The sequence below is a fragment of the Bos indicus x Bos taurus genome, chromosome 11 (assembly GCF_003369695.1).
Source record: "Bos indicus x Bos taurus breed Angus x Brahman F1 hybrid chromosome 11, Bos_hybrid_MaternalHap_v2.0, whole genome shotgun sequence".
NCBI classification, from domain to species: domain Eukaryota; kingdom Metazoa; phylum Chordata; class Mammalia; order Artiodactyla; family Bovidae; genus Bos; species Bos indicus x Bos taurus.
In genome coordinates this window covers 105514208-105539580 of record NC_040086.1, presented here as the reverse complement: position 1 = coordinate 105539580, position 25373 = coordinate 105514208, and the positions used below count along the sequence as shown (strand labels likewise).

General features: G+C 59.5%; 2 protein-coding genes and 1 long non-coding RNA gene across 31 annotated transcripts; 1 reads left to right on the top strand and 2 right to left on the bottom strand.

Moving 5' to 3' along the window:
• Positions 1 to 311: 311 nt before the first annotated feature.
• Positions 312 to 13305, bottom strand: LOC113901925. Of its 6 annotated transcripts, XR_003513592.1 has the most exons (8): positions 13218 to 13302; positions 9730 to 9885; positions 8486 to 8598; positions 7874 to 7971; positions 6313 to 6352; positions 4858 to 4910; positions 3304 to 3433; positions 312 to 668 (listed from the first exon to the last, which is right to left on the bottom strand). It is a non-coding gene; the product is annotated as an uncharacterized LOC113901925 (long non-coding RNA). The 6 variants fall into 6 exon arrangements; XR_003513595.1 differs by lacking the exon at positions 8486 to 8598 and having other exon boundaries at positions 4858 to 4935; XR_003513591.1 differs by lacking the exon at positions 8486 to 8598.
• On the top strand, positions 11383 to 16402 carry ENTPD8 (ectonucleoside triphosphate diphosphohydrolase 8). Of its 8 annotated transcripts, XM_027556977.1 has the most exons (11): positions 11841 to 11951; positions 12351 to 12499; positions 13077 to 13332; positions 13414 to 13531; positions 14030 to 14180; positions 14285 to 14444; positions 14537 to 14767; positions 14840 to 15100; positions 15278 to 15388; positions 15499 to 15636; positions 15734 to 16402. In XM_027556977.1, the coding sequence occupies exons 3-11, from the start codon at positions 13207 to 13209 to the stop codon at positions 15923 to 15925; spliced, it is 1488 nt and encodes a 495-aa protein (XP_027412778.1). In that variant the 5' UTR covers positions 11841 to 11951; positions 12351 to 12499; positions 13077 to 13206; the 3' UTR covers positions 15926 to 16402. The 8 variants fall into 8 exon arrangements, with proteins under 8 accessions (XP_027412776.1, XP_027412778.1, XP_027412779.1 ...); XM_027556975.1 differs by lacking the exon at positions 12351 to 12499 and having other exon boundaries at positions 11383 to 11951; XM_027556978.1 differs by lacking the exon at positions 12351 to 12499 and having other exon boundaries at positions 13106 to 13332; positions 15734 to 16263.
• Positions 16355 to 25335, bottom strand: NOXA1 (NADPH oxidase activator 1). Of its 17 annotated transcripts, none has more exons than XM_027556992.1 (14): positions 24894 to 24974; positions 22957 to 23430; positions 22021 to 22129; positions 20859 to 20993; positions 20492 to 20599; positions 19653 to 19709; positions 19390 to 19433; positions 18825 to 19029; positions 17690 to 17729; positions 17399 to 17457; positions 17054 to 17208; positions 16779 to 16890; positions 16587 to 16701; positions 16358 to 16507 (listed from the first exon to the last, which is right to left on the bottom strand). In XM_027556992.1, the coding sequence occupies exons 2-14, from the start codon at positions 23082 to 23084 to the stop codon at positions 16419 to 16421; spliced, it is 1356 nt and encodes a 451-aa protein (XP_027412793.1). In that variant the 5' UTR covers positions 23085 to 23430; positions 24894 to 24974; the 3' UTR covers positions 16358 to 16418. The 17 variants fall into 17 exon arrangements, with proteins under 17 accessions (XP_027412787.1, XP_027412793.1, XP_027412798.1 ...); XM_027556997.1 differs by lacking the exon at positions 24894 to 24974 and having other exon boundaries at positions 22957 to 23039; positions 23153 to 24887; XM_027556982.1 differs by having other exon boundaries at positions 16359 to 16507; positions 20492 to 20596; positions 22957 to 23039; positions 24894 to 25327.
• Positions 25336 to 25373: the final 38 nt, after the last annotated feature.

Here is a 25373-nt window from a genome sequence, read left to right as displayed (position 1 = left end):
ATTTTCACATTTCCCCTCTTTGATGAAGATTTTCCTCTAAAAGTGTTGCTTATCAACACATTTTTTAAATGGATTCAGTGACTTTTTGTCAGTGCCAGGGAGGACCTTTCCTGGATATCATGTCCCTCTTGGAAGAGAGGTTGGAAAACTCTGGAGGGCACATTCAAGTAACAGAGGGGTAGGCCAGAGGTCTCAGGGATTTCCCTTCTGAAGTGTGTCTTAGAACCGTGACTGCAGCAAGGGCACACGCGACTCGGAGAGAAACAAGCACTCGGAGAAGGCGCCGTACAGGAATGACATGAAGCAATAGCTGATGAGCTTTCCCCCAAACAGGGAAACCGCAGGGACTTCTTGTTTATTTAAATTGAAGTATAGTTGATTTCCAATACTGGGTTATCAGAGACTTTCTCATTTGGGAAAGACTGTCAGTCACACAGCCTGCAGGTCACACATCCAGCCCGTGAATTTTGGTAAGATTGCAGAGTTAGTTAGTAGTCCAGATGAGAGAGGTGTGTGAGTTTCAGACCATCTAACAAGCCTGATCCTGGCGTCGGCTCAGATGTGGTCTGCTTCAGTTCCAGGAAATCTTCACTTTCAGGTCTCCAGTGGGTGTGCAGGGGTGGGCACTCTCGGCGTGTCACCTGGATCCAGAGTCTCTTCCCTGGAGCCTGTAATAGCCCAATTGGGAAAAGAATTTGAAAAAGAACGACACGTGTGTAGGTATACCTGAATCACCTTGCTGTACCCTGAAACTAACACAACATTGTCAATCAACTATGTTTCAATAGAAAACAAAACTTAAATACAGGGGCAGATTCTGAGAGGTTCAGAGCAGGAGGAAGTGGGGAGAGCTGCACGTACAAAGGCAGCTCAGTGAGAGAATTAGAAAGCGGCCGCCGAGGGCAAGGAGGAGGTGAAAGCTGAACAGAAGGGCCCGAAGAAGGTGGGGGCGCGGAGAGGCCACTGAGCACACGGGGCTGAGCACACGGGGCTGCTGAGCACATGGGGTGCTGAGTACACGGGGCTGAGCACACAGTGCTGCTGAGCACACGGGGCTGAGCACACAGGGCTGAGCACACGGGGTGCTGAGCACACGGGGCTGAGCATACGGGACTGCTGAGCACACGGGGCTGCTGAGCACATGGGGCTGAGCACACGGGGCTGCTCAGCACACGGGACTGAGCACACGGGGCTGCTCAGCACACGGGGTGCTGAGCACACGGGGCCGAGCATACGGGACTGCTGAGCACACGGGGCTGCTGAGCACATGGGGTTGAGCACACGGGGCTGCTCAGCACACGGGACTGAGCACACGGGGCTGAGCACACAGGGTGCTGAGCGCACAGGGCTGAGCGCACGAGGCTGAGCACACGGGGCTGCTGAGCACACGGCGCTGAGCACACAGGGCTCCTGAGCACACGGGGTGCTGAGCACACGGGACTGCTGAGCACACGGGGCTGAGCACATGGGGCTGAGTACACGGGGTGCTGAGCGCACGGGGCTGAGCACATGGGGCTGAGCACACAGGGCTGCTCAGCACACGGGGCTGCTGAGCACACGGGGTGCTGAGCGCACGGGGCTGAGCACACAGGGCTGAGCACACGGGGTGCTGAGCACACGGGGCTGCTCAGCACACGGGGCTGAGCACACGGGGCTGCTCAGCACACGGGGCTGAGCACACAGGGCTCCTGAGCACACAGGGTGCTGAGCACACGGGGCTGAGCACACGGGGCTGAGCACATGGGGCTGAGTACACGGGGTGCTGAGTGCACGGGGCTGAGCACACAGGGCTGCTGAGCACACGGGGTGCTGAGCACACGGGACTGCTGAGCATACGGGGTGGCTGAGCACACGGGGCTGAGCACACAGGGCTGCTGCGCGCACGGGGTGCTGAGCGCACGGGGTGCTGAGCACACGGGGCTGAGCACACAGGGCTGCTGAGCACACGGAGTGCTGAGCGCACGGGGTGCTGAGCACACGGGGCTGAGCACACAGGGCTGCTCAGCACATGGGACTGAGTGCACGGGGCTGAGCACATGGGGCTGAGCACACGGGACTGCTGAGCACACGGGGTGCTGAGCGCATGGGGCTGAGCACACGGGGCTGAGCACACAGGACTGCTGAGCACACGGGGCTGCTGAGCACACAGGGTGCTGAGCGCATGGGGCTGAGCACACAGGGCTGCTGAGCACACGGGGTGCTGAGCACACGGGACTGCTGAGCATACAGGGTGGCTGAGCACACGGGGCTGAGCACACGGGGCTGCTGAGCACACGGGGCTGCTGAGCACACGGGGTGCTGAGCGCACGGGGCTGAGCACACGGGGCTGAGCACATGGGGCTGCTGAGCACACGGGGTGCTGAGCGCACAGGGCTGAGCACACAGGGCTGCTGAGCACACGGGACTGCTGAGCATACGGGGTGGCTGAGCACACGGGGCTGAGCACACGGGGCTGCTGAGCACATGGGATGCTGAGCACACGGGGCAGCTGAATACATGGGGCTGAGCACATGGGGCGGCTGAGCACACGGGGCGGCTGAGCACACGGGACTGCTGAGCACACGAGACTGTTGAGCACACGAGGCTGAGCACATGGGGCTGCCGAGCACACAGGCTGCTTTGTCCAGAGGCAGAGGAGGCAGGAGGGGAGAGGCCTCTGGATCCATTTTGCATATCTCAATTATCTGTTTGCCTCAGTTAATTTAAAAATTGTATTTTGCTAATAGGCAATTTTATAATCTTGATAACACTTAGAAACCTCAAAGTACCAATAATAATAGGAATTCCATATAGTTTTGAAAATTTTTAGAGCATGGCTGTCCAATTTATCTTTAAGAAAAGTAAACTTGGGAAATTTAAGAGTTCCCCCTAATGACTGTTAGTGTTCTAAATTACTTTTGGTAAAGTTAGTCCATTTAATTAGAAGTGTGCCTGAGGAGGGACCACAATTTTTAAACATAAAGCTGTCTGAAGGGGGTAGAGGGGACACCATCAAAACATTTAAATGACTAGAATCCCTTATCCTAGAGATTTTTCTCTACAGCAAAGGAAACATTTTCTAAATAGCGCAGTTCCAGTAGGAATAGCTCAGTTCCAAAGGAGTTGGACAAAAGATTTAGCAGCACGGTTTCAGTAGGAACACCCTGGTTTCAAGAGATGTGCCACAGCACCAGACAAATGCTCTAAGAAAAGATGAACCTTTTAAATACAGGATGAAAGCTTCAAAAATGGTGTATCTCCAATAACACCTGGAGAGCCTCAAAACACAGAAAGAGTGGAACTTGAGTCCAGGAGAAAACTTACCTTAAACTCTAGGGTCAGCAAGAAAGCAGTGAGCTCCCTGGGCTCTGTGAGTTCACACTGGTTTGCTCACTACATTGGAGTTATCAGGGGTCCTTTCTGGATCCCACTTCTGACACCAAGTAATGTTGACCTAAAACAGTCAAACAGCCAGTTATTTTACCAGCAAAAATGGTTTATTTGGGACTAGCAAAGAGTTACAATTCAGGGTGTACATTCTGTGGTGAGCCATCGGTCAGCCCAGAGAACAGGAGAGGAACTGTCTTTTACAGAGAAGGGAAGTTGGGAGGGGCTGTTTAAAGCAAAGAATCCGTTGCAGGAAGCTGGGAGTTGAACGTGTGGAGATGGTGAAGTAAAGATAGTCTCAGATGAAGGAAAACTAAGAGGCTTTGAAGGCAGCAGATGCGGACTAAAAAGACAATACAGGGAGATTCTTCAGACATAAATCAATCAGTTCAGTCTCTCAGTCGTGTCCGACTCTGTGAACCCATGGACTGAGGCATGCCAAACTTCGCTGTCCGTCCCTATCTCCTGGACTTTGCTCAAACTCATGTCCATGGAGTTGGTGATGCCATCCAACCATCTCGTCCTCTGTCATCCCCTTCTCCTTCTGCCTGCAATCTTTCCCAGTATCAGGGTCTTTTCCTATGAGTCAGTTCTTTGCATCAGGTGGCCAAAGTATTGCAGTTTGAGCTTCAGCATCAGTCCTTCCAATGAATATTCAGGACTGATTTCCTTTAGTATGGACTGGTTTGATTTCCTTGCAGTCCAAGGACTCTCAAGAGTCTTCTCCGACACCACAGTTTGAAAGCATCAATTCTTTGTCACTCAGCTTTCTTTATGGTCCAACTCTCACATCCATACATGACCACTGGAAGAACCAGTGTCCCAAGAAGGAAATCTGGAACACTGGGATTAAGGAAGAGCAACAGACGTGATGATGTTTTCTCCTCTCAGGTTCTTTCAAATATGCTGGACAATAAAAGCAAAAGCTGCGGCATTGTTCAGGGGAATTTCAGTGTCAGTCAGCGTGTCACGCGAGACAGCTGCGGCACAAAAGGCGGAGGGAAGGCGGCTAAAGTGTCGCAGGAGACGGGTGCAGCCAGAGTCACAGCAGAAAGACCTAAGGCCACTCAGAAACGTTCCTGACGACCCAGACGAAGGCCACTCAGAAACGTTCCTGACGACCCAGACGAAGGCACACTCAGAAACGTTCCTGACGACCCAGACGAAGGCCACTCAGAACTGCTCCTGACGACCCAGACGAAGGCAAGAAAGGTGAAAGGGAGAGATGAGACAGAACCCACCAAAATAATAAAATGCTAGAATAAATTCAAGTTACCATCTTGAATTGAATTCCCAATGTCAGTTGACTTACGTGATAGCTCAGCTGGTAAGGAATCCCCCTGCAATGCAGGAGACCCCAGTTCAATACCAGGGTTGGGAAGATCCCCTGGAGAAGGGAAAGCTACCCACTCCAGTATTCTAGCTTAGAGAATTCTATGGACTATATAGTCCCTGGGGTCACAAAGAGTCGGATATTTTCAGGTGACTTACCAAATTAAAATTATCCATAATTACAGCAGGTGTAAATGGATTTCTCTCATAGCCTAGGAAAATGCAGGGTTTTAGGAACTGAGAATCAGAAACAGATGAAGACCAAATATTCATTTCTCATTATAAATTACAATTTCTAAACCTTACTTCAAATATAATGATACATAGATTAAAGTAGAAGGATGAAAGATGATATACTTGCAAAACTAATCGGAAGAAGACAGGAGTGAGCGGTTTTGTTAATGCCACACAACAGAAGCTTTGGAACAAAGAGAATTACGGAGGATAAAGAGGATAATATATTGATAAAACTGACAATTCTTCAAGAAGCCATAACAATTCTAAAAGTATGCACCTAAAAAGAGAGCTTTAATAGAAAAAACTTTTTGAAGCACAAATGGACAGAACTAAAAGTAGAAATAGGGACTCCCTGGTGTCCCTGGCTAAGGCTCTGAGCTCCCAATGCAGAGGGCCTGAGGTTGATTCCTGGTCAGGGAACTGGATCCCACACGCTGCAAGTCAGAGCTTGTGTGCCACACTAAAGATCCCACGCGCTGCAAGGAAGACCTGGTGCAGCCAGAGGAGTAAAGGTTAACAAAGAAAGTAGAAGCAGACAACTCTGAGACTCCCCTCGTGGCCCAGCAGTTGCGACTCTGAGCTTCTCCTCCAAGAGGTGTGGGTTTGATGCCTGTTCAGGGAAATAAGATTCCACATGCTGTGTGGTGTGGCCAAAAAGTGAAAAAGAAAAGGAAATAGATAAACTCTCAATTATAGTTGGAGTCAGCAGTTCTTTGGGCTTCCTCAGTGACTCAACGGTAAAGAATCTGCTTGCAATGCAGGAGACTCAAGACACATGGGTTCAATCCCTGGGTCGGGAAGATCCCTTGGAGGAAGGCTTAGCAACCCACTCCAGTATTCTTGCCTGGAGAATCCCATGGGCAGAGGAGCCTGGCGGGCTACAGTCCAGGGGGTCCCATACACACAGCAGTGCTTCTCCCTCAGTAATAGATAAAGCTTATAGACAGAAGAACAGCAAGGATATAAAATAAGTGAACAATACTATCAACCAACTGGACATAGTGTCACGCACAGCACGACCCACACAGCAGCAGCAGGGTGTGCGTCCTTCTCAAGCGCCCAAGGAACATCCAAATAAAGCACGTCCTGATTAAAAAAAAAACCCGAGCAAATTTAAGATGATCAAAAACATACAAAGCATGTCCTCTGACTATAACAGAATTAGAACAGAAATCAGTAAGAGAAGGATGTCAGAAAACTGTTTAATTAGTTAGGAATTAAACACCAAAATCCTAAATAATCCATGGATCAAAGAGGAAATCGAAAGAGGAACTTAAAATATTTTTAACTGAATGCAATTAAAATGGAGCATGTAAGAAAATTAAGAGATGCAGCTGAAACAGTGCTTAGAGGGAAATTTCTAGTACAAATACTTACATTAGAAAAGAAGTCTCAAATCAGTCATCTAAGCTTCCACCTTAAATTAGAAAAGAAAAAGCAATGTAAACCCAAATCATGCAGAAAAGAGGAAAGACATGTAGTGTTTATCGTTCAGTCGCTAAGTTGTGTCGTACTCTTTGCAAAACCATGGAGCGCAGCACACCAGGCTCCTCTGGCTTCCGTCGTCTCCTGGAGTTTGCGCACGTTCCTGTCCATTGAGCTGGTGGTGCTGTTACTATTCCCCCTCTGCCACTCCCTTCTCCTCCTGCCCTCAATCTTTCCCAGCATCAAGGTCCTTTCTCCGGGTGGCCAGAGTATTGGAGCTTCAGCTTCTGTCAACAACTCCAGTGAATATTCAGGGTTAATTTCTTTCAGGATTGACTGGTTTGGTCTCCTTGTAGTCCAAAGGACTCTTACGGGTCTTCTCCAGCATCACAATTCGAAAAGCATCCATTCTTCTGCACTGAGCCTCCTTTAGGGTCCAGCTCTCGCATCTGTACACGACAACTGGAAAAACCGTATCTGACTATACGGGCCTTTGTGGGCAAAGTGATGTCTTGTTTTTTACACACTGTCTAACTTTCCTTCCGAGGAGTGGCTGCTGTCACTGCACACAGTGGTTTTGGAGCCCCCCCCACCAAAACAAAATCTTCCGGTTTCTACTTTTTCCCCATCTATTTGCCATGAATGATGGGACCAGGTGTTATGATCTTAGTTTTTTGAATGTTGAATTTCAAGCTGGCTTTTTCACTCCCTCATCAAGAGGCTTTTCGGGTCGTCTGCACTTTCCGCCATTATAGTGGTGTGTCTGCATACCTGAGGTTGTTGACATTTCTCTTGGCAATCTTGATTCCAGCCTGTGATTCATCCAGCCCAGCATTTTGCGTGAGGTACTCTACACACAAGTTAGATAAGCAGGGTGACAGTCATACAGCCTTGAAGTACTCCTTCCCCAATTTCGAACCAGTCTGTCGTTCCACGTCTAGTTCTGTTGCTTTTTGACCTGCATACAGGTTTCTCAGGAGACAAGTAAGATGGCCTGGCACTCCAGTCTTTTAAAGAACTTTCCACAGTTTGTTGTGATGCACACAGTCAAAGGCTTTAGCGTAGTTAATGAAGCAGAAGTAGATGGTTTTCTGGAACTCCCTTGCTTTCTCCATGATCTAAAGAATGTTGGTAATTTGATCTCTGGTTCTTCTGCCTTTTCTAAACCCAGGTTGTACGTCTGGAAGTTCTCATTTCACATACTGCTGAAGCCTAGCTTGAAGGATTTTGAGCATAATCTTACTAGCATGTGTAAGAGCAGAAATCAAAAGAATTTGGAAACCAAAAAAAAGAAAAAATTGTGAAACAAAAAAAATTGGTAGACCTCTAGCAACAGAACAGCAAAAAAAAAAATTGCAGGCCCAAAGACAGTGTCAGGAATGAGAGAGGTCTGTCAGTGCAAACATGGCAAGCAGGTAGGGAAGGAAGGCTCTGGGTAATTCTGTTGACAGCAAGTCAATAACTGGAGTGACGCGGACCGAGTCCCCAAAAGCCACAAACCACCAAAACTCACGTGTCGTGAACCGGATAGGTCCATTAGCCTTATCACCATGGAAGAAATTGACTCTGCAATTAAATATCTTCTGAAAAAGCAAGTCTCAGATGGTTTCCCTGGAAATTACACAAAACATTTAAAGAAGGAGACTAGAAATCCCTTCCAGGAGATGAAGGGGGAAGGAAGCTTCCCCACCCATTCAGCATCAGCCCAGCACTGTGAACACAGCTGCAGAAATCCTCCAGATACACTTCTTCTTCTGTTCTGTAGAGTCACTGCAAGCCCCAAGTCAGCCGACACTGAACCACTGCTCCCGGGGGAAATACAGGCTCAGATTCCCGAAAGCTCACAAGTACAAACAGATGGCTCGAAACTGACCGTGAAAGGGACACTTGTTCACAGTGGGAGCTGAAACAGGAAGGCAGTGTTGCCTCGTTGAACCTCGGCTGAGGACGGGCGGGCCAAGTCACTCGTGTTGGCTGCTCCGCTCGTGCCCACAAATGCCCACCAAGGGGATTACAAAAGCAGTTTGAGGTTGGTAGGCAACATTGCAAGTACAAAATCCACGAATAATGAGACCCGACTGTGTTAGTAAACAAAATCCAGTAATATAAAAAGAAAATAGCGCACCACAAACCGTGAAGTTTATCCCGGTTCAGTAGTCAAGAAAATCAACGCAACGCACCACACCGTGTTCAAAGGAAAACCACACGAATGTACGGATGGATGCAGACAAGCACGTGCTGAAATACAGAACTCATTCGTGATGGGAACTGGCAAAGGAGGCCCCTGCAGCGACGCCGTGCCTCAGGGCGCTTCAGGCCGGACGAGGCTCCCGCCTCCACGCGGCGGCGTCTTGGCTCACAGTCTGCGAGCAAGGGCAGGAAGAGCCACCACGCGGGGAGGCGGCGCCGCTGCCCCGGGTCCGTGACTGCCGCGCCCCAGGGAGCTACAGACTCCTAAACCCTAAATAGAGAGAAGATACACTGTGCTCGAGGATTGAGAGGCTCAAAATTGTAAAGACACCAATTTTCCACAAAGTGATCGTAGATTTTTGGCATAACACCAACGAAACTTCCAGATTGTTCTGTACTTAGTGAGGGGCCGACTGTAAGTTTACCTGGAAGGGCATAGGAACTACATGTTTCTTCTTTCAAGCATGGAGAATGTCTATTTCCATCCTGCTACCTCCAAAAGAGGGGCTTTCCTGACGGCTCAGCGGTAAAGTATCCCCCGGGAATGCAGGAAGCCCAGGAGATGAGGGTGCGATCCCTGGGTTGGGAAGATCCCTTGGAGGAGGAAATGGCAAGCCACTCCAGTATTCCTGCCTGAAAAATCCCGTGGACAGAGGATCTTGGTGGGCTACAGTCCCTAGGGTTTCACAGAGTCGTACACAGCTGAGGAGTAAGCATGCGGGAACTAGAACAGCTAAAACCATTTTGAAAAAGAAGATTGCAGTTGGAGGCTCATATTGCACAGTATTAACTGTGAGGCTGCGTAATCGAGACAGCCTCAGGGACGAGAGACGCAGCGGAGAAACGGGCCCTCCGCGCAGGGCCGTTTATACGGAGGTGCAGAGGCCTTCACAGAGAAAGGGTGGTTTTCTTAAATTTTATTGAAGTATTGTTGTTTGTGATGTTTCATTGTTTTTGATGCTGAGTACGACTCTATGTTATGTTTACCCTGATAGCTCAGTTGGTAAAGAATCCACCTGCAACGCAGGAGACCCTGGTTCGATTCCGGGGTCAGGAAGATCCCCTGGAGAAAGGAAAGGCTACCCGCTCCAGTATTCTGGCCTGGAGAATTCGACGGACTGTGCAGCCCATGGGGTCGCAGAGAGTCAGGCACAACTGAGCGACTTTCACTTCACTCACCGTTGTTTCCATTTTGTGTTACTTTCTCCTGCACAGCAGCGTGCCTCAGTTACACACACGGACAATCTTGGTCACACTCTTTTCCATTCTGGCTTATCACAGGATACTGAATACAGCTCCCTGGGGTGCGCAGCGGGACCTTGTTGTTTCTCTGTCCTGTAGGTGAGAGTTTCATCCACTGACCCCAAGCGCCCAGCCCTTCCCTCCCCGCTTGGCAACCACAGTTCGTTTGTGTTTCACAGGTTGACTCGTATTTCAGATCCCACATGAAGTGCTAGCGTGTGATACTTGTCTTTGCGTCTCTGACTCACTTCACTTAGTCTGATAATCTCCAGATCCATCCCTGTTGCTGCAAATGGCATCATTTCATTCTTTTTGATGCTGGGTACTACGCTACTGGATATATAAATATATGTGGGCACCACATCTTCTTTGGAAAGGATGGTGCCAGTGCCTCTGCCATCCACACGCAGAAGAGGTGGATGTGATGAAGTCACACCTCTTAGAATAATTCAGAATGGCTCATTGATCAAACCACATCATGAGACTAGGAGACTTAAGGAGAAAGAAATCTTCATGACCGGGGTTAGGCGAAGAGTTCTTGGTAACAACACAAAAAGACCATCCACAAAAGAACACGCTGATAAATTTGATTGCATCAAGAAGTTAGGAATTGCTCTGTGAAATACACAGCTGAGACAAGCTACAGACTGAGAAGGTGTTTGCAAACCTCATACAGGAGAAGGAGCTGCACGTAGAATATATACCTGCTGCTGCTGCTGAGTCGCTTCAGCGTGGCCGACTCTGTGCGACCCCACAGATGGCAGCCCACCAGGCCCCGCCGTCCCTGGGATTCTCCAGGCAAGAACACTGGAGTGGGGTGCCATTTCCTCCTCCAACGCGTGTAAGTGAAAAGTGAAAGTGAAGTTGCTCAGTCGTATCTGACCCTCAGCGACCCCATGGACTGCAGCCTTCCAGGCTCCTCCATCCATAGGACTTTCCAGGCAAGAGTACTGGACTGGGGTGTCATTGCCTTCTCCAAATATATAAAGAACTCTCTAAACTCAACAGGAAGCAATCAAATGGTCCAATTAAAAGACATGAGACTGCGCCCGAGAGGGTCACGGGTGCAGATGCAGATGTAGGGAGGCACTCGGTCCCCAGCCCCGTGTGAACGGAATCCGCAGGAGGCCTGACTACACGTCAGATCGGCTGAGAGGAAGAGCTGTGACAGGGACGCCCGAAGGACACAGAGAAGCTGCAGAGGAGCGAGCTCTCGCGTGGGAGAGCCTCTGGGCTTTTAAACCTGTTTTATTCGTCTGTTTGCTGCGTCGGGTCTCCGTTGCCACGTGTGGGAACTTTAGTTTCAGCGCACAGACTCTACTTGTGGCTCGTGGCCTTAGCTGCCCGGTGGCATGTGGAACCTTAGTTCCCTGACCAGGGATCAAACCCCCGTGCCCTGGGGTCCGTGGGCAGTTCTGAGGTGAACCCAGTGGTCAGTCCCCAGGCGGGCAGTGAAGCACAGGTGCCGTGAAGCCTGCGTGTGCTCGTCCGTGGCCGCGCCTCGCAGCTGGGGAGCGGGATCCCGCGGCCTCCAGCGCGGGGGGCTCAGCTCCCTGGGGCAGCCCGGCTCCTCGCAGGCCCCGGGAGCTGCCGGGTCTCCCTCGAGCTGAGGGAAGAAGCCAGGCTCGGTCGTTTCTGACTCCCTCACAAGGACAAATCATCAGCAAGGGGAGCCGAGAGCTGGGGGCTGGGCCGGGCCGTAGGGAGCGCTGGAGAACCTCGCCGGGCCGCTGTGGTCACACGAATGGACACGTGTGCACAGAAAAGCAGCAACTTCACTGCACGGGGGGAACAGCCTGACCCTCCCCCTCCTGCCTTCCGGCCTTTGCGCGGGTTGAGTCCTGGGCCTCAGGCCTTTGCAGTCACCTGACTCTGACCTGCCCTTTGCCCAGTCCTGGCGCCATCCTCTGCTGGGGAAGGGTGGGGTCAGAGGCAAAGTCCGAGCAGCTCCCAGGAGGGACCCCTCTGTGCGGGGGCCAGGTGGTGACCCTGGGTGGGGGCAGGCAGCAGGGGCCGTCACCTGCCGGGTGGTGACCAGGCTGGGGGGGCGGTGACGGGGGTGGGGTGGCAGCAGGTGGACAGCGCCGGGCAGGCGCCCGAGAGCCAGCAGCCGGTCCAGCTCCCTCCTCACGGCCTCCCACTGCTCATCGACAGCCCAGGTGAGGGGCGCTCGGGCTGTGGGGGCATCCACCCAGCTCCTGCCCACCCCCGGGGGCTCAGGGCACTGTGTGCCCTGGAGGTGGGTGTGGGGTGGGGTCCTGGTGTCCCTGGTTCCTGCCCGTCTCTGACGTGGCCTGCGGCTCGGGGACAGAGGCTGGGTCCCGTGGGGACAGCGACTCAGGCAGGTCACCCGCCCTCTCTGATCCTTGGTCTTCGCCCCTTAAAACGGGAACATGACCTCGCTCGGAGGCCCCACTCCCGTGCTGGCCGGGGGCCCGGGGCCCGGCGATCGGCCAGGAGGAGGAAGCCTCCGGGAGCATCTGCGTTCCTGCAGACATGGACGCGGCACAAAGTCCGCGACCTCAGGGTCCTGGTGACCTGATCACTTCCTCTGGCAGCACGGCCGCCGGCCCAAGGCTCCTGGTGACTCCTGTGCCCTGGCCCTGCTCAGGGACGTGGGGTAGGGCTGGCGAGGCCTCGGACGCTGAGCTGGTGTTCAGCCACCGGTGAACCTCTCTGCTGGGTCGGCCTGGGCCCACTGCCGAGGGTCAGTTGTGGGCCCACTGCCGAGGGTCAGTCGTGGGGCCGGGAAAAATGTCAGAATCAGATCAGAGAGGCGCAAGGTCGGGCTTTTAAACAGAAACCAGATGCCTCTGTTCAGAGCTCCTCGGCCCTTGGGAGAGACAACGCACTTCCCGGGACCCTCCTGACCTCGTTCACCAGGCTCCAAGCGGGCAGCTTGGCAACAGTGGGGTGGCCAGGCAGTTTCCTGTCCCAATCTGGTTCAGGCCTGACCTCAGGGCTCTTAGAAAACACCCTGGGAGAGGCCTGGGGTGGGGGCCTCAGGGAGGAGCCTGGTAGGTGGGAGAGGTGGGGTCCTGGGTCCCTGAGGTCAGTGTGGAGCTGGCAGTCCTGCCCGGTGGGGGATAGGAGGGGAGCAGGGTCCTAGGGGTGGGGGAGAGGGGCTCCCAAACAACACGGGGGTGGCTCTCTGGCCCCTGGTGTGACCCCAGCGCCCCCTCTGCGCTGTATGTGGCCGGCTAGCTTGCCAGACCGGGCATCCTGGCGCCTGGCCCCTGCAGCCGTCTGATGCCATGCACGGGGCGGGCACCCCGGCTCTACAGCGCGGTCCTTGGCCCTGCCCGTCGACCAGCAGGAGTGGGCTGCCTGAGCCCCGGGGAGGACGAGGGGCGCTGCAGCCAGTGGAGTCGGGGTGCCCCCGCGGCCCCACGGGTGCCAGTCCTGCCCCCCAGCATGGGGCTGACCTGGAAGCAGCGGGTCTTCACGGCTCTGCTGGGCGCCGCAGCGGTCTCAGGCCTCACCGCGCTGCTTCTCGTCCTGGTGGGGACCATGAACGTCCTCCTGCCTCCAGACACCAAGGTGTGCCCCTGGGCCCTCCCGGAGAGGCTGGGCTGGGCCGCGCCTGCCCCCACGCCCTCCTGACCCCGGTGTCACCCCCAGTTTGGGATCGTGTTCGACGCTGGGTCCTCCCACACGTCCCTCTTTGTGTATCAGTGGCCGGCCAACAAGGAGAACGACACCGGCATAGTCAGCCAGGCCCTGGCCTGCCAGGCGGAAGGTCAGTGGACAGTCTGCCGGTGGTGGGCGGGGCTGGGAGCTGCCAGCCACTGCCCGACTGGGCTCTCAGCCGGACGGGGCTTTGGGAAGCGGTGGTGCAGGCTGGAGCCGGGCAGTAGGGAATCAACCTGACGGAAAAGGGCTCAGAGAGCTCTGTGAGTCTCCCAAGGGGCCCAGCTGGTCAGTGGGTGCTGGGCCGAGGCTCTGGCATGGGCTCTCCTGAGCCTCTCCCCGTGTGCCTCCAACCCCCTCCTCCATCTCTTGTAAGGACACTGGTCGTCGGGTTTAGGGCCCACCCAGGGAAGCCAGGTCATCTCGTCTTCAGACCCCTAACTTAATTACACCTGCAGGGACCTTTTTGCAAACACAGTCCCCTTTGCAGGCTCCGAGGGTGAGGACGGGGACTCGTCTTTGCAGGGCGACCTTTGCACCTCCCTCGGGCCTGCTCAGCTCCGCCAGCCTCGGGGCCTGGGGCCTCACCTTGGGTGCTGTGTTCCAGGGCCTGGAATCTCGTCTTACGCCTCCGACCCTGCGCGGGTTGGCGAGAGCCTGCAGGGCTGCCTGGAGGAGGCGCTAGCACTGATCCCAAAGGCCAAGCATCATGAGACACCCATGTTCCTGGGGGCCACTGCAGGCATGCGGCTGCTCAGGTGAGGGGCTGGCGTGGGGTCCACGTGCCCCTGGGGCTGAGGCACCACCCAGGTCGGTGAACAGGGGCAGCTCCCGCCAACTCTGCCCCACCCTCCCTGTGCAGCCGCAAGAATCGCTCCCAGGCGGAGGACGTGTTCGCCGCGGTCAGCCGGGCCCTGGGCCAGTCACCGGTGGACTTCCGGGGCGCAGAGCTCCTGACGGGGCAGGACGAAGGCGCCTTTGGTTGGATCACCATCAACTACATCCTTGGCCTGCTGGTGAAGGTGCCACAGGCGGCCCCAGGGCGGGAGGCCATGGGGGCGGGGCTGTGGCCCACGCGGCCGGGCAGGGACTCAGTGCCCCCGTCCGTGCCCAGTACTCCTTCTCTGGAGAGTGGATCCGGCCCCTGGAGGAGACGCTGGTGGGCGCCCTGGACATGGGTGGGGCCTCCACCCAGATTACCTTTGTACCTGGAGGCCCCATCCTGGACAAGACCGCCCAGGCCACCTTCCGCCTCTACGGTGCCGACCACACCGTCTACACCCACAGCTACCTCTGCTTCGGGCGCGACCAGGCGCTGAGCAGGGTGCTGGCCGAGCTGGTGCAGGTGGGCTTGCGTCCTGGGGCAGGGCGGGGGGCCGGCCCGGCCGGGGCTCTGAGCGGACCCGTCCTCCCGCAGGCCAGCACGGGCCTCCTGATCCGCCACCCCTGCTACCACAGCGGCTACCGGGGCACGCTGGCCCTGGCGTCCCTGTATGAGTCGCCCTGCGCCCCGGCAGCGCCCCCCGACCTCAGCCAGAACCTCACCGTGGAGGGCACGGGGAACCCCGGGGCCTGCGTCGAGGCCCTCCGGAAGCTCTTCAATTTCTCCAGCTGTGACGGCCGAGAAGACTGTGCCTTCGCCGGGGTCTACCAGCCCCCCGTGCAGGGCCAGTTCTACGTGAGCCCCCCAGCCTGCCCTTGGGACCCAGCTTCCTCCCGGAGGCTGAGGGTCCCAACCCCTGGCGCCCTTGGGGAGCCTGGGACCCCGGGTGGGGAGGGTTAGGGCTGCATCCGGCTCGTCCTGGGCCCCTGCCCCTGGGCACCACCCACAAGGGCACATCGCCCTTCCCCACAGGCTTTCTCCAACTTCTACTACACCTTCAACTTCCTGAACCTCACCTCCAAGCCGTCACTGAGTGGGGCCAAAGCCACCATCTGGGAGTTCTGCCTGCGGCCCTGGAAGCTGGTGGGTGGGCCCCGGGCTGCAGACTCACCAAGGGGGGCGGGGGTGCCTCCGAGCGGGACCTTCCCTGGGCGGGGGTCAGGAGAGGGGTTCACTGGGCTCCCAGCCCACAGGTGGAGGCGAGCGCGCCCCCGGGCCAGGACCGCTGGCTGCGGGACTACTGTGCCTCGGGCCTATACATCCTCACGCTCCTGGTCGAGGGCTACGGGTTCAGTGAGGAGACCTGGGGAGGCATCGAGTTCCGCCAGCAGGTGACAGCTGGGGGCCTGGGGGGCTGGGGAAGGGTGGGCCTCCAGGGCCGAAGCCCCGCGGCCCTGACCTGAGCCCCGGCTGGGGTGTGGCCCGCAGGCCGGCGGCGCTGACATCGGCTGGACGCTGGGCTACATGCTGAACCTGACCAACCTGATCCCGGCCGAGGCGCCCGCCCAGGGTTGGGCACAGAGCTTCGGCGTCTGGGTGGCCGGGGTCGTCTTCGTGGTGCTGACGCTCGCGGCCACCCTGGGTGCCGTGGCAGTGCAGGTCTTCTGGCTCCAGGACTAGGCCTGCGGCCCCTGCTGCCGCCACCCAGGCCCAGCGCCCTCCCCATCAGGAGCCTTGGCCTTCGTCCTGGGGGCTCCGGCCAGCCACCAGACGGCCCCCTTCTGCCCCCGGGGTCGCCCTGGCTGTGGAGGCTGTGGAGCCCCGACCACCGCCCCTGGCTCCCAGCACCCCAGCCTGTTTCCCGGGACCCTCTGCACAGAAACCAGGCTGTCGGGACCTGAGCGGCACCTGGATTGGTGGCGGCAGACTGACGGGTGTAGGGCCAGCTCTGGCCTGGGGTGGGGGTGCCTGCTGGAGCCAGAGCGGCTGGCTCTTTGGGAGGGGTTGGCCGTGGGCCATGGGGTCTCTGGCAGAGCCGGTGTCCAGCTCCGTGGGGTTCTCCTGAGCAGCCCACCTGCACCCCTGGAAGCCCAGTCAGGCCGAGACAGGTCACGCGTGGGACGCAAATGCCTTTATTAAACCCTCCCCGCCACAGCCTCTTCCGCCGAGCTTCTCAGGCGCGCCGCGCAGCTGGGACAGTGAAACTCTTGGGGAAGATGCCAATGTGGCCGTCACAGTGGCCCTCCAGCCACGCCTGGTCCACTGTGGGCGTTGGGTCGTTACTGCGTCTGTGTGCAGACCCTGGTCGGGCACCCCCCGGCCCGGGCAGCGCAGGCTCTACCTTCACACAGGACATCCACGGTGTCTCCTGGCTGCAAGGCCAGATCCTCGGGCCTCTGGGCAGAATAGACGTGCTGGGCCACCACCTGGTAGAGGACCGGCCGGCCGCCCACTCCCTGTGGCAGGATGAGGGCTGGAGGGTGAGCTCAGCCCCGGGAGAAGGGCCAGCCGTCCCTGCGCCCACCCTGCTCACCCGGCACTGCAGCTGCAGACCCCCAGGGCCGGCCGCGTCCCGCCAGGCTCTCTGCAGTGCCTCCTCCCCAGAGAGGGGCACCCAGCGCCCATCCTCGCTGGGGTCTTGGTAACTGCAAAGAGATGCCTCAGAGGGGGCCGCGCAGGCGAGGGGCTTCAGAGGGTGCTGAGCTCTGACCTCGAAAACCTCTGACGGGCCGGGCCCTCCTGCAGGGCAAGGCCAAGAGGTGGCCAGCCCGGAGCCCCCTTCCCGCCCTGCACATCGTCCCAGCCCACCTGAGCTGGGCACGCTGGGCGTGGGGGGGCAGGGCCTGGCTCATCAGGGCCCGCAGACTGGACAGGTCAGCTCCTCTCGGGGCCGTCAGGCTCAGGGTGAGGGCACACTGCACGGTGACGGTCGCCAAGGACTCAGAGCGCCCCGGAGCCGCTCCCTGGGTGCAGGCAGAACGGTGTCTGGGCCCCAAGGCCCCAGGTCCGGCTGGGGTGGGCTTCCAGCCCAGGGGCAGGGCAGGGGCGGAGAGGTGGCAGGGCGGGGCCACGACTTGGGAGGCTTCCTCGGCTGGATAGGAGAGGGGCCTGGCCTCGGGGAGTGAGGGTGACGTGAGAGCTGCTGGCTCTTACCCCTGTGCTGGCGGCCTCGGAGGAGGAGCCAGGGCTGGGCCCCCCGGCTGCCAGCAGCCCTGCAGGGAGAAAGGAGGGGGCAGCCAGGGAGTCAGGTGACTGCTGTCCCCTGAGGGGAGCAAGTCAGAGTGGGGGCTGCTGGCACCCCGCCCCGGGAACCACAAGGCCACCAGCTTCCTCTGTGGAGGACACAGCAGCTGCTCCCAGCACTCCCCCTAGACGCCTGCCTGGGCCCTGAGAGCACCCCGCCCCCCAGGGGGCCCTCACACCCGGCCCTGCACGGGGCCTCACCTGAAGGAAGCTGCTGGCCAGCGTGTTCCCCGTGGGCACTCTGCAAGGAAAGCCACAAGCTGGGGCTCTGCTGGGCCTCAGGTCGGGGCAGAGGGCGGGGGCGGGGGCTCTGCTGGGCCCAGCAGACCCGGGAGGGTGAGGGGCACGGCCTGCAAGATGGCCCAGCCGGGCAGGAGGCCACCAGCTCAGCCCTGTCATGGGTCAGTCTGGAGCGTGAACCAGATCCCTATGGACAGGAGATGACAGACAGGCCGCCGTGCCTGTGGGTGCGGACCTGTCTTCCCCTGGCCAGCCAGGAGGTGGCGGCTGCAGCTGAGGGGTCCCAGCCAGCCCGGGAGGCTAGGGCTGAAGTCAGGGACCCGCTGGACATCACTCTGTGCCGGGACTGCAAGCCGCGGGCGTGCTGCGGGCGGGACGACACAGAGTCCCCAGCCCAGGCCGCCTGACCCGCGGACGGAGACCCCGACTTCAGGGTGGGCCGAGAGGGCTGAGTTTGCACACGAAGCGTTTGGATTTCTATCAGATTTGCCGGCTGCTAAAAGCAGTCAGGGAGCTGCTGTCGTTCTGTCTGGAAGGCTAGCGCTGAGCACAGCGGTCATGAACCAACGGCTTTCAAGAACACCAATCAGCCCAGCGAGTGACCCGGCCGCTTTCTCTGTGGTTAACTCTAACTCCCTCATGGCGGCCTCACCGCTCCTGGCGCCCCACCCCTCAAGGCACACCTGCCCTGAGGAGCCCCGGCCAACCCCTCCTCAGCTGCACGCAGCCCCTGGGGCATCTCGGGGAGTCCTGCGCCCAGCAAGGAAGGCCGGGCGCCCCAGCTGAGGGGCGGAAGCCTCACAGCTCTGATGCATGCACTGCAGCCTCTCCCAGGTCTGGGCTGGGGAGCACCCCCCTCTCCCTTCTGAGCACCTGTGAACGTCTGTGTGTCCCCGACCCCTGGCATCTGGTTGCTGCGGCTGGCTCCCACCCGGCCCCTGGCCTGCCTAAGGAAGCCAAAGCCCTGTCCCCAGCAGGCGATGAGGCAAGCTGCCTGGCCTGAGACGCCCTGCTGGGGCTGGTCCCCCAAGCCCAGCCTGGGGTGGGGGTCTTGCAAATGCTGTGGCCCCTGCCTGCCCCACCGGGGCTCACCCACCTTGTGGGTGACCAGCGTGCCACGGTCGTGCTGCCTAGCCTGGCCGGAGCTGACCTCCATCTCCGTGTCAGTAGGTGTCCTGGGGCTGCAGGGGGTGTCAGCTCTGCCGGGGGCAGTGTCACGGGCCCTGGAGGGGAGGGGCCCTCGTTCCCAGGCCTCACCCACGGGCAAGGCCTCCTGAAAGGTGGGCCTGCAGAGCCCCGAGCTGGAGAGGAGCACCCCACTCAGAGGGCCACCTGCAAAGCTGCGTCTGGTGGGCTTTTCCTGCAGCCTGTGGCCAGCTGCACCCCACCGGTGCCTCTGGTGCCCCCTGGCCTGAGCAGGGGTGGGCTCTCCCCCTGGGGGCAGGATGGGCTCGGGACAGATGGGAAGGCTGAGCGAGGCAGGACGCCCCCCACCACACTGGGACCCTGGACAGTCTGGAAAGGGGACAGGCCATGCTGGCCCCCGGTCCCTGGCCCTGAGTGGCCACAGCAGGTCTGCCCAGGAGCTCCAGCGTCAGGCCGCGAGGCAGGCCTCGCAGGGCCCCTGCTGATAGGAGAAGTGGGTGCCGACCCCTTCCTACCGTGCAGCAGCCCGAGGCCTGGCTTCACCACGCACGTCCAGAGCCTGTGGGCACAGATGACCCCTCCTCAGGACGCAGACCCCCCAGGAACCCCGGGGGCCAGGGGGCAAGGTCTCACCAGGATGGGCTGCCCCCTGAGTCTAGATCGGAGGGACACAGGGAGCCCCGGGGAGGCTTCAGGCACCCTTAAGGGTAGAGAATTCAGGAGGCCCCGACCTGCAAATGCCAGAGGAGACGCGGGGGGCGGGAGGCGGCTCGCCTACCTGTGGCTGCGGCGGGGCGACCCCGTGGGAGTCGGTGGGGAGGGCGGAGGCCAGCACCTGTGAGCGTCAGCAGGGGCAGCCGCCTCAGCGGTGCCCGGCCCGCTGCCCACCTGCACCCCAAGTCCCCACCTGCCTGGTAGGCCTGCCGGAGCCTTGCTCATCTATGTGACTTATTTCCAGTACCACTTTTAAAATGTTCTTATTTCATAGAAACAGTCACCTCCTGTGGTAAGGGCTCCAAGTGGGTGGATTAATGCAGCTCAGAAGCGCCTCCTCCAGGCAGCCCTCCAGCTAAGACACCCAGTGCCTGGCCCTGGGTGACTGGGGCGTCAGGGGCCCAGGCCACAGCTGGAGACCAGAGTGAGCCTTCCTTTGTGCACAGGGAGCCCTCTTTCCCCGCACACCAGCCCACCCTGGGGTGAGCTGCACCCCATCAGCCAGCAATTTTGCTGGTGCTGCTTGCCCGGACCCCGGGCTGGGCAGAGGTGGCCGTGCCAGACCACCCTGTTCCTCCAGGGTCCTGCCCCCTGAGGCCGAAACGCAGGGCGAGGTTGAAGCCAGGGGGAGCGAGGCTGGGGCTGAGGCAGGCAGGGCCATGCTGGCTGGGGATCTGCAGCGGCTTCCGTGGCTCCGCCTCCAGGTCCCAGGACCCATCCGTGAGCCCGTCTAGAGGCACTGCTGACCCGGGAGCCTTGTGCCCCGCTCCCACCCCAAGGCCTCGATGGCTCCAGCGCTCGGGACAGTGTGAGCTCAACAGGGCCTGGCCGCCCGCCCTGCGGCCTGCTGGCGCCGCTGGCCCTGAGCCCCGGGCCCAAGCGGCGAGAAGCCGCCCCCCTTACCTTGGCCTTGCCCAGGAAATCCACAGGCTCCAGGTGCTCCACGTGCCGCCTACGGGGCCGGAAGACCTCACCCCTGGGGACCTGCCGAGGCTGCAGGGGGACCTGCTTCTGGAGGGGGCCAGGGCAGCCCTGAGCGCCGGGAGCCACCCGGGGCCTCAGAGCAGGACGGCCCACTCCCCAGCTCCCATGGCCTGTGGGAGGCCAACCCCCTGCAAGGCACATGGGTCCCCTACCTCCAGACGTTTCTTTATCTCATATAGTTGGTCTTGGGGGGCCAGATGAATGTGAGCCCCAAACCTGCAGGCTGTGGGCCTGGCAAGCCCCCCGAGTCAGCTCAGGAGCCTGGCTCCCCTTGCCCGTCCCTTACCTGCACTTGGCCCAGGGCGACGTCCAGGCCGTTGCGGGCCCCTTCCGGCCCCTTGGAGATGGCGTCCCCCAGGCTGCAGGCAGCCTCTGCCCAGAGCCCCAGCTGGCTCTGCACCGCAGCCATGTTGAACAGCACCTGAGGGGGTGGGGAGGCGGGGCGGGGTGACGACAGGCCCAGCACTCCCCTCCCCCACAGGGCCACCACCTGGCCCCACCCAACCCTGCACTGGTCCAGCCCCTGAGCTGCCCAGACACAGTGGCCCAGGGCTCTTCCAGGTGCCCCCTGGCTCCCGCCCTGGGGTGGGCTCTGCCTGCCTGGTTTCTCTCTGGACCCCCCCAGCCAGAGCCGACCAGCCCTCCCTTCTTTTCTTCTGCTCTGAACGTCAGGCCATGTCCCATCTCTGGAAGCATCTGCTCAGCCTTCACGCCTGTCCTGCGTTTAGCCTGACCCCTTCCTGCCTGTGCTGCCCTGTTCCCTGAAACCGCAAGAGTCTGGGGCGCTATCTGAGGGTCACCTCTTGTCCGGCCCTCCCCTCCCACGCTGGGCAATAGCAGTCAAGTCGTCCAGTGCTGCCGGGAGGACGGAGCACTGCCCGGGGCAGCCTCTGCCCCCGCGCTCTGCAGGGACTGTGCGCTCCTAGAGCCGCTGCCACGGGGCTGCCCGGGCCACAGACGCCAAGCCCAAACCCCGCCCTGCAAGCCAGGGCTGGGGCCTGGCCCACCCTGCTGGGACTCCCCCACGGCTGACCTACTGGACACTGTGGCTCCCAGAGGCTGCAAGGCGGCGTGTTTCTGGGAGCGGTGGGAGCACCTCCCAAGCCTTTCTGTCAGTGCCAGCCACTTCCCAGGAGGCCAGGAACTGAGCCAAGCACCAAGCCCAGGGCAGGAACGCCAGGGCCCACTGCCAGGCCAGCTCCTGCCCTGCCCACCCTGCCACCTCTCACTGACTTCTGACACTGCCCTCTCCTGCTGGGATTTTGGGGCCCCTCTGGCCAGAGGGAGCACCTCACTTAACTCGGGCCCACCTGCCTCGGTGACAAAACAACAGGGCCCAGAGGGCGGGGCCTGCAGCCCTGGAAGGACCTCCCCAGGCTGCCCACCCACAGGCAGCCCCCAGGGCCCAGCCACACGGCCTCCTGGTGGCCCGCTCCCCGCACGCTCACCTCCCAGGCTTGCAGCTTGAACCGCAGGCCCAGCTGGGTGTAGTCGATGGCGGTGTTGTCCCTCAGCTGGGCCAGGGTGCGCTGAAAGTCGGACAGGGCCTCCATGAACCTGTGGGCAGTAGGGGAGCCTGGCATGGGGGCCCCGGGTGGCCCCAGGGCGAGGGCTCCACCTTGGCCCGGACTCGCCCCCCGCCCCAGCCCCTCCTGCAGCGCGGAGGCAGCGATGGTCGGCAGGCCTCAGCACACAGGGTCCACACAGACGGGCTGTGCAGCCCGTGGGCTCCTCCGCCTGCACCCCAGGCCCTCTCCCGAACCTCAGGGTGCAGAGTGCCCTAGGCGTGTCCTGCCTGCTTCCGGGGTCTCTGTCTCGCAGGCCTCCCCACCCAGACCCTGGCTGGAAGCCCCAGCCCCGACCAGGATTCTCATCGCCCCTGGGGAGGCTTCCGGGCTGATGAGAAGGAGGTCACCCTGGAGCCCAGCCACCCTGTGTAGGGCCTTCTATGGGCGCCAGGCCTGCCCTGCAGCTCTGATTCCTTCTCTGGGAAGGGCCTGGCGCAGAGAGCCGGGTGGGCAGAGGACCCTCCCCCAACACCGCCGAGTCCTGGGATGCGCCATTCCTCCATCCCTTTCCTGGGTTTCCCGAAGGCAGAATGGGCAGAATCATGCCGTCCCTGCAGTCCAGGGTGTAGGAACAGAGGAGGGGAGCCAGCAGAAGTGCTCTGTGACCCTCTTCCGCACAGAGCCCAGGGTCACTGTGCAGCCGGGTGTGGGGACAGAGAGACACGCCCCCACGTGACACAATCCTGTCCCCGGGCTCCAGGGAACAGCCCAGGGGGAGCTGGCCAGAGGAGGTGACCATAGGCAGAGAGGAGCACAGGAAGGACTCTGCAGAGACAAAGGGCCGTCAGAAAAGGAAGAGGGGACGTCTGTGTTCACCTCTCCAGCTGGAAGTTGGCCACTCCGCGCTGGAGGAAGCCGACAGCCAAGCAGGCATCCTTGGTCACCGCCTGGTCAAATGCCTGCGGACAGAAATGTCTGTGGACTGCTCGGGCCTGTAATCCCATCACCCCCGTGTCACAGACGGGGATGCCCAGCAGTGGTCAAGGAAGCCCTCGGGCCACATGATGGTCACCTGCAAGAGAAAGTCTCCCTCGCCTGCCCAGGGGCCTCTGAGTCCAAGGGGCGCAGGTGTCACGGCCTCAGTGCAAGCCTGCCTGGACTCCCCAGGTGTTTTCTGGTGACCGCTCAGGGGTAGTTAGGTGGCAGCACAGACCAACATGTTAACCACGAGGACAAGGAAACGCCCAGCACGTTGACAATAGTTGCCTCCACGGGAGGGAGTCATGCTAAGACTGTTGTGTCCTTCAAGCCCTAGTTTTGGTAGTTCACACAAAAAGACACACGTCTCACCTGTTAGAATCAGAAAAGAACAGCACGAAAGTCTTAATATGTGCGTGAAGCCCAGCTCTTCCTGAAACTGAACTCAGAAATGATGTCGTCTATAAGGACAGCAGCCATCAGTTAAACACAAGCAAAAGGAGTGCATCCAGCAGCCATCAAGTTAACTACAGGCAACTGGAGGGTGTCATGGTCCCACTCTAACAAACCTGGCTGAGTGGGGGCTTGTTGAGCTGAGTCTGACCAAGGTTGAGGGTCAGCACTCGGGCACTGATGTGGCCGCTCAGCACAAGGGAAACCCTTTTATCCTGCCACATAGAGCGGCCAGATAGGAGCTTCTGGGGGGCTCCTGCCAGAGACGGAGCCCCAGCTCCCCTCACCCTGTCCAAATCAGCTTTATTGATTGTAGCTGTTCCATCTGCTTTTTAAAAATTTCCAACAAATATGCCTCTGCTACTCCATCTCCAATTAGGGTGGAGGAGAATTTAACATGCACACCCTTGGCCGGGAACCTCTGTTCCCTCTCTGATTAAATCGAGGTTTAGAGGAGGGAGTGGCTGGACTGGCCTCATTCCACTGACCCCGTGGCGTCCAGTGATGGCATCCCCATTGCTGGATAACATTTTAACACTGACATTGCTGCTGAGATAACTGTAGATTCGAACACATGTGAGGAATGACAGGGCAGGCCCCTTGGACCTGTTTTCGGTAGTCGTCGCCGTTGGCCTGAACGATGCGGGAACCTGGCTTTTTCTGGGGGCCCTCGGGGACACAAGCAGTGTGCAGGGTGCTACTGCTTTCTGTCATCGCCCATGGGATATGCACCACCGTGATGAACCTGGAGGCTTGAAGGGCAGGCATGGCCCTGCCAGGCCCTCAGCAGAGGCAGGTGTGTGCGTGCCCGTGCATACATCTGGCTCTCGGTTCTGCTTTGGGGAGTGGGTGGGGGACAGGTGAGCACACAGATCTGGGGTTTAGGCACCAACCAGAGACTGTCTCCTGGCTGTCGCCACAGGTGTCTGCTGAAGATCTGACCCAAAGCCTGCACCTCAGCAACCCTCCCAGCCCCATCCAGCCTCGAGCCTCTGCAGGTACATTAGCACCTCCATCAAGAGCACCCGAGCCAGTGCGCATTTGGCCTTTCTGCAGGACAGCAGAGTGGGGCAAACGGTCCCCACAAGTGGAGGCTGTGCTGGAGCCTTGCGACCCCATCCTGGCCCTGACGCAGCTCAACAGGGTCCCCCCTGGACACACACAGGTCCCACTTGCATGGGTGTTCGCTGAAGCAGAACGCTGGGGTGGGGGGAGTGCCCAGGTCGCCATCAGGGAAGAAGGGTGGGAGCCCTGGGCTCACCCCTGCAGCTATGGCACCACGCATTGCCACCCCACCCCTCCAGCCCTGGCCACCAGGAGCAGAGAGCTGCATCCCCTGAGGTGGAGTCTCTGCGACCAAGCCTGGGGGCCCCCTGGCTCACCCGCAGCGCGGCCTCCGGGTCCCCGGCCAGCAGGTGCACGCAGCCCACGTTGAAGCTCACCCTGGCGGGCGGCTCCGAGATGCTCGAGAAGAGGCGAAGGGCGCAGTCCCAGTCCCCGCGCGCCACGGCCTGCGCGCCCTGGTGCCAGTCGCGCAGCAGGTCCCCGAGCGAGGCCATGGTGGAGTGGACCCCGCCTGGCCCCACGCGGAAGTCGGCGCTTCCCGGCCGGATCGCGGGAGGCGCAGGGGGCGGTCGTGAGGGTCCTGCCTCGGCCCGGGGGTGCTGGGGGCAGAGCACCGCGGGGCCGCGGCTCTGGAATCCGGAGACCAGCGCGGGCCGAGGGGGCCCTTCGAGGCGGACAGAAGGGGCGAGGGCACGCTCCTGCGCCAGGTACTTGGTGCGGGCGGGGCGGAGCGCCAGGTGCGTCAGGGGCGCCAGGTAGGCCCGCAAGCCCCGCCCCTCCTGACCACGCCCCCACTG

Bases quoted from the DNA above. Each gene is read 5' to 3' on its own strand.
- NOXA1 (XM_027556981.1), bottom strand. From the start codon at position 25,070: ATGGCCTCGCTCGGGGACCTGCTGCGCGACTGGCACCAGGGCGCGCAG. The intron at 19,030-19,389 runs GTAGGAAGGGGT...GCTCCTCTCCAG, and splicing joins AGGCCTCGGGCTGCTGCACG to CTCGGGGCTCTGCAGGCCCA. The intron at 17,458-17,689 runs GTGAGGCCCCGT...TTCTCCCTGCAG, and splicing joins TGGCCAGCAGCTTCCTTCAG to GGCTGCTGGCAGCCGGGGGG.
- ENTPD8 (XM_027556973.1), top strand. From the start codon at position 13,042: ATGCCATGCACGGGGCGGGCACCCCGGCTCTACAGCGCGGTCCTTGGC. The intron at 14,768-14,839 runs GTGGGCTTGCGT...GTCCTCCCGCAG, and splicing joins TGCTGGCCGAGCTGGTGCAG to GCCAGCACGGGCCTCCTGAT. The intron at 15,101-15,277 runs GTGAGCCCCCCA...CCTTCCCCACAG, and splicing joins CCGTGCAGGGCCAGTTCTAC to GCTTTCTCCAACTTCTACTA.